Source organism: Salvelinus sp. IW2-2015, linkage group LG25 (assembly GCF_002910315.2).
Source record: "Salvelinus sp. IW2-2015 linkage group LG25, ASM291031v2, whole genome shotgun sequence".
NCBI classification, from domain to species: Eukaryota; Metazoa; Chordata; class Actinopteri; order Salmoniformes; family Salmonidae; genus Salvelinus; species Salvelinus sp. IW2-2015.
This window is the reverse complement of record NC_036865.1, coordinates 6,582,690-6,589,922: the sequence shown is the minus strand read 5'-3', so window position 1 is coordinate 6,589,922 and position 7,233 is coordinate 6,582,690. Positions and strand designations below refer to the sequence as shown.

Sequence of the window (7,233 nt, the reverse complement as noted above, 5' to 3'; positions counted from 1 at the left end):
CATGTTTGGGGCTGCTGGTGAACCATGATGTGCAGGCATAATCAAAAGTGACACTGGACTAGCGCACTTGCCAGTCTTTAGGGTGTCGTTGTCAACCCATTTTGCGGATGCTGGAGTTACATTTCGGACGAAGTAGCCTAATCAGATTAACACATTGTGACTGCTTGTGCTTATTATGCCCTGCATCAAATGTAATACACATTTTAAAAGTTAAAATGACACAGTGTTTAGGCTATATTGAAGTCTTAGGTTCAAGGTGCGAGAGGACTAGCCGCTCGGATTGGAGAGGAGGCAGAGTGGCGCATGCAATACGCTTTCCTGAGTAACTGGACCTGCCCGGCCCACAACAGACAGCCCATCGCAGTATTCAAAGTAAAAATACAGCCGGACTGGCCTGCTACTGTGCCTTTCTAGACCTTATAAAAACGGTGGACACCCACAACTGATCCAAATAGAATAAAACATTGAAATCACAGGGCTTTTTGGGCCGTTATTCAAATTACATTTTTCACTGCAGTTTACAGCCTAGACTAGAATTTTGAACTCACTTGAAAACAATGACGCAATTATTCATTGCATTGTGGTGTTGTAGGCTAGGTCTGGGTCAGGATCATTGTATTGTCCCCGAACAAGATCAAGAGGGGAGCTTTCTGAGCTGCGCATGTCATGTCTTCACTTATTTCATGCGCAATGACGCATCTGGCCTCTCCACTGCCGATCAGTTAGCCCATTTCTATTCGTTCTTGTGTAGTCATAAAGAAAATGTGTGCAGCTCTGAATGGTTTTATAATGTGGTATGATTGCTAGTTAGCCTATTGCAGATCTGGACAAACGATCCACCTACTGTACCTCTATTGTCACTATGACTGGTGGATAGAGGGCCAGACAGACAGACTGGTAGACTATATTGACCTGTGGTATAGTAAAAAGTTAGCGTGCGGAAAAGCGTAGTGCATAAGGGAAGTACCAAAACACCTTGATATAGGGAGGGCGCATGGAAGCAGATGAGGACATTTGTCTAGGACGGAAGAACGTGTATAGTAAAACCAGCAAAAGAGCAAACAGACCAGGAGAAAAAAAGCACTACCTTCCCATGTCCCAAAAAATAAATAACACACTCAACCCTCCCCAAAGCAAAAAATAAATAAAAATTAAACCTTTCATTGTTAATTTCTCAATCAACTTGCATGAGAAAGAGGTCGTTTAAGGTGATGATCTACGGGGAGTTAACGTCTCTGAGAACATCTCTCCCTCAAGGCTGTTTGCATTGAACCCAACATGCAACAATTGACCGTCCTCCTCGCCTATGAGGACATTGTTGTTGCAACATGAAAAAGCCGAGAGATTCATATGGCTGAATATCACTCAGACATGACTGAATTAAAAATACTTGTTGTACCATGTAGCCAGCTTTGTATTGAAAAGGAGCTTCGAGTCCAGTGCCGATGGTCACTGCTGTGATATGGTGAAGCAGCGGTCTAGACTCTGGAGCATCAGTTGATAGAGGAATATATTCCAGACAAGGTTATTCATTGATCTGGCAGTGAGTTTGTATTAGAAATCCTGTAAAAATGCCTTTCCCTCTTACAAGCATGCAAATGAGTAATGAAAAGAACATAAATCTAAAAATTTTATACAAAACATTTATAGAGCTATAATTTACACAAACTTACACAAAGCATGACACACCAGGAGTGTGTCTACAGTCAGACAAGGGGTTGGTGGGTGGGTGCTGTGCGGGCTGGAAGCATGTACACACACGGCTGAGATGGCTCAGTGACCTGGACAGGGCCTCCTTGTGGAAGCAGGACAGGGTGTGCTCTTCCAGGTGAACAGGCACATGAAACACACGTGATGGGGCAGGCCCCAGCGAGGCCTTGGCAAGGGTCACCGGTTCCCTGTCACAGCCTCTTCACCTGCACCACTGACAAGGGGAACCCTTGAAAGAGCATGTCCAGACACATCACATCATACTATTCCTGAAGGACCTATGCGCCCCCTAGTGAAGACATAGGGCAATAACGTCCCTTGGTCCAGTACTGCAATGACAAATTACTTTTGAAACACTACCAGCTCCTCTAAGTCAAAATAGAATACTGAGTATTCTGAGAGCATGTGCTGGATGGAACCTTAGAACAAGACTACAGTTGAATACACTAAGGACATATCAATAAACACAAGAAAGTATCAGTAAATGTGAGATGGTAAGATTGAGTGCAAAAACATTGGTTCATATTTTTTGTGTGGACTGACCAACACACCCCTTATTCCTGCTGGCCAGGGATAAAGCCACCAGCATCGATGTCTGTCCCCCCTGGGGTGGGAGAACTTATTTAGCCTCTGTCAGAGCCAGCACAGAAGGGAAATCACATAATCATCACTGGTCTCCCTGGCTTTGCCTGCTCTTTAAAGCCTAATCAACGAGGATAATAATCATGATGAAAATAGTAATTGCTACTCTTCTGTTTATGTTGAATAATCACAACTCCAGTGAGAACTACTACAATACGCATCTGATTTACTGGCTGCCTCTACAGCCTGATCAAACTGTTGAACACTTAACGGTGCTAAAATACAGGAAGAGCTCTGACTTCAGCTTGCTGACTCTCGCGATTCGGCCCCTTTTGCTGCAGGCACTACCTTCAATGTCCAAACCATTAGTGATTTCTGTAATACTAAAGTGGCGCTCTAGGGCAACCATTTCCCTGCATTAATGTCCTTCTTCCACTGCAGTGAATCAAAGGCTTATCCTAATGGCTCTGTCTACCTTAGCATGCTGGACTAAACAACTCCGGTTAGGATCTGGAGGACAGCACAAAGAAACAAAATGAGAAACAGATCCCGTTCCACATGTACATTTTTAAAGCAGAACAATTTATTATCAAGTACAAGAATATCAAACAAAGCAGAAAAAAATTCATCAGGTTCACAAAATTGTTTTGCCGCAATCTGCATCACTTCACTTTTGTTAGGTACAGTACAGAGAATGACTTATCAAGCTTGGCGATTTTTCCACGTTAGCTTATATTTTAAGTTCTTGCTTTATTTTGTAAATGTGGAACTGCTCTGCTGACACCAGAGCAGAGTAAAAGGCAATTGACAGGAGTGTTTGGGTGTCAGAGTTCTTAAAGTGCTTTTGCCCCTTTAATAGTGGTCAGTCAGTCCTTAAACAGGGCAATGGTTCCTAAGTCTTCTGTGGGCCAGGGGGAACTAGTCCACATAGGAAGAGGGGTGCCCTGCCTTACTGCCAGTCAAAAGAGCGCTTCACCAGCCGGTAGAAGTTACGATTGTGCTCCCGGAGGTAGGAGCGTAGCTGTTGCAGCACGGTACTGTTGACGGCCGGGTGGGGACGCCCTTTGGACTCATGCAGGCAGCGTTCTCGCCCCTCACTCCGGATGCAGTAGAACCCCTTGGTCTGGTTGAAGTAGAAGTTGGACGACATTATCCTGGGGGGCAGGTTGAGGAAACGCTCTACTTTCTGCAGCTCAGGAAGGGGGTCCCGGATCAAAGTGTCCCCATCAACGATGTGGATCTGCTCCAGAGGGAAGTGGCGTAGCCAGTTCCGCATATGCACGTCGTAGAAGCTACGCTGGATAGCCTTGTAGCGGGTGTTGAGAGCTCCGCTGCGCACCAGCAGATTCTCAATGGCCTGCACTGGCTTGTGGTTCTCCAGGCGGTTGAAGTAGACCTGGGTGTAGTCCGAGATGACGCGTTCAGTTGGGTCCCGCAGGATCAGCAGCAGCTTGATGGAGGAGTTCATGGCACGGATGCGTTCTGGCGCCAAGGAAGAGGTGAAATAGCCTGGCGTCTTCTCCACTGTGATCTGGTGCGGGTAGGAATAGGGCATCAGCTCACGGTACCAGTCAAAGCCCTTGGCGTAGTTCTCATCCCAGTCGAAGAAGTGCACCTCTGTGGCGGCGGCAGCTACCTCAGGGTGGATATCTAGCATCTCCAGCAGGGCGCGTGTCCCCCCCTTGCGCACCCCAATGATGATGCTGTGGGGGGCATGTTTGCTAGTCCCCGGGGGTGGTGACAGAGTGACATTGGCAGTGAGTCCAGGGCCCAGATCCAGACTCTGAACAAACTCTGACGGGGCAGCATAAGTCTGGAGAACCAGGAGGAACACTGACACCAACAAGCAGGCCATGGTGAGGGAGGTTGACGAGGAGAGAAAAATAGAGGAGAGGAGATGGTCAGAGAGACAGGAGAGCAGTGGATCAGGTTTAGCTGTGGATCAGAGCCATCTCTTTGTGATCAAAGCTCACACGAACGGAGCGGCTGTCTTCGTCTGCCATTGAGCATGAGGAGGAGAAATCACAGCCAGTCCAGAGCACATCTGTGGAGACAGAAGGGGAAAAAATGTACTTAGGTCTTCCCATTTGATTGTCATGAAAAGCTAGTATAACCCCAAGGCAATTTCTTTAACCTGACAAAGCTTTCCAGTAATTAATAGAAGTCTGTCTCAAGTATTTCCTCTCTTTTGGTTATTATTATTCATCTCACTCTGTTTCAAATGTTTTCCTTCCATCTCCCCCCTTTCCATATCAGGAGTCACTGGCATAATTTCACTGGCTGAAAAATATTTAGATCTCTCAGCCACATTTTTTGGGATGAACTATGCAAGTGCCTGGCTCTGGGCCAAAACAGAGGCCACACTACTTCATTTTGTTTTACCAGGGGTCATAATCCTCACTCGAATCAATACACTTAACATTCACCCGGGAACATTTCAATGAAGACAGCCGGGGGTTAAGCGTAAAGGACAAAGTGTGACTGTAGAAATAAGAGAAGTGTTAAGTTCTGGATACTGTACCTTCTGATTTTCTATACATGTGAAGCAAGATCAAAGACAAGGCCAAGAGAACTAGGCCAGGAGGACTAGGATTTAATAATACCGGATAGACTCTGAACAGCCATAACATTTAAATCCTCCTGACCTTAAGTCTTCCCAAATACTTTCACCGGGATAACAAACTAAGGGAGAGGTCGATTCCTCCATGCAAGTCAAAATAACTGCTCTGTTGCATAAACATCAAATACCACCAAAAGGTCATGGTAAGGCTCTCTAAACAAACTCCCAGAATCATTATCCGGCTGAAAATAGGCTTCCCTGCTGAGAAACAAAACGGCATAGGCTGGTCATGCTGGTGACCAGCCGCCTCCGTGTTATGGACACTGGTAGTCTCTCGTGAACAGACTGCGTAAACATAAATGATACCATAGATCTGTCACGATACGTGATGCGTGAGATCCAGTACTATTAGTTCCAGTGTTCGTTTTTTTCCGTCACTGGTTATTTGGACAAAAATAAATAAAATCACACTTTCGTAGGTGTTAGAATCTTTCGAATTCTGGAACAGGAGGGAACATTTGGCTCATAGACCTGCCCGTAACTAACAAAGAGAGAGGACGGAGCTCTTCCTTCCGGTTCAGATCCTCATTCTAGTTCTTCTCAACACGTATGGACCCAGAACTTAAATCATACTTTCGTTCTGTGTTAACCGATATTAGGACATTGGTGACCAGCCGTCACTGTGTTTTGGACACTGGTAACTACGCTGTTCACAAGCATACTAGTCATGCCGGTCACCAGCAAAACTAGCATCAATTCAGCTTGCAAAATTATGTTTTATTCCTATTGGGATCCAGTCAGAGTGGGGATATCCAAGAATCTGCATTCAGAATGACTGCCAGGGTTAGAAAGATTTATAAATGACAATACCTAAACCATCTAAAACAGGAACAACCATTTTAGCAATGGTTGCAATACGTCCAACTAACAGATTGGATTCGTTTAGAAAAATCAATATGTTAATCATGTTTGTGTAGCATAAGATTMAATTAATTCAATGTATACGCAAAAAAAAGTACATTTTCATACTTGAGTACAAGTAAGACACCTTAAAAGAAAGACTCAAGTAAAAGTCACCCAGTAAAATACTACTTGAGTAAAAGTATTTGGTTTTAAATGTACGTAAAAGTATAAATCATTTAAAAATGTCTTATATTAAGCAAACCGGATGACACAATTTTCTTGTTTTTTTATTTACTGATAGCCAGGGTCAACACTCAGACATCATTTACAAACGAAGCATGTGTGTTTACCTCTGCCAGATCAGAGGTAGCAGGGATGACCAGGGATGTTCTCTTGATAAGTGCGTGAATTAGACAATTTTCCTGTCCTGCTAAGCATTCAAAATGTAACGAGCACTTTTGGATGTCAGGGAAATTGTAAGAAGTAAAAAAGCACATTATTTTCTTTAGGAATGTAGTGGAGTAAAAGTTAAAGTTCTCAAAAATATAAATAGTAAAGTACAGATACAGCCCCCAAAAAATTACTTAAGTAGTACTTTAAAGTATTTTTTWCTTAAGTACTTTACACCACTGGTAAAAATATACTGAAACAAACTATTCTAAAAAGCTAACGGCAATAGACCATGCTGGTAAATATGATAATGATTTACATTTAAGACAGGACGCTCTTATCCAGAGCGACTCACAGGACCAATTAGAGTTAAGTGACTTGCTCAAAAGGAACAAGTAGATTATTCACCTAGTCGGCTCGGGGATTCGAACCAGTGACCTTTCGGTTACTGGCTCAACGCTTTTTACCGCTAGGCTACCTGGGCATGGTTTTGCAGACCAGCTTGACCATGCTGGACTAGCATGGACCAGCTTGGTCACCAGCATCACCTGCTGTGGCTAGGTAGCTAAGGGTGTGGGCAATGTATAGGGCCGAGGCTAGATATGAGGTCTGGGACTAGGAGTAGGTATGGCCGCTGGGGCAGGGGCTAGGTATGGGGACTGGGGTTAGGGAATGCAGCCCTGGGGGCTGGACCTGCCCTGCAGCACTGTGGGTAGAGAAAAGGTGCTCTACTGTAAACGTCTGTGCAGGGAGCCACTTATGCGCTGTGACAGGCGAGCTTGCCTGTCAGTGTTTCAATGGTGGAGAGCTGCCAAGTCCAATGCTAACAGCCAGGCAGCCAGACGCGCTTCCTGTCTTATCCAATTCCCCTCACTCCCTCTCAGCACACCGTCACCTGGAATAAGCCATTGTTTCACATCCCGCTGGGCCGCATTGCTTTATTCAAGACTTGATGCATATCTTCATGGCTTTCTTCGTCACACAGCTGCCCGGCACACAATCTCAGTATCTGGGAGAGCATTTAACTAAAACTATTGGACTGAATGCTGAGGGAGAGAGAAAGGGAGTACTGGAAGGTTACAGACAAG

The 7,233-nt window shown here is 44.9% G+C and overlaps 1 protein-coding gene across 2 annotated transcripts in view; it reads right to left on the bottom strand.

Moving 5' to 3' along the window:
* Positions 1-2,853: 2,853 nt before the first annotated feature.
* The window catches only part of LOC111951649 (heparan sulfate glucosamine 3-O-sulfotransferase 1), a 29,170-nt gene continuing 24,790 nt past the window's right edge, over positions 2,854-7,233 (bottom strand). For both annotated transcript variants that reach the window (XM_070434882.1, XM_023969863.2), the window contains one exon: positions 2,854-4,336. In XM_070434882.1, coding sequence (XP_070290983.1) covers positions 3,242-4,147 — 906 coding nt within the window. In that variant the 5' untranslated portion in view covers positions 4,148-4,336 and the 3' untranslated portion in view covers positions 2,854-3,241. The remainder of the gene's footprint in view (positions 4,337-7,233) is intronic.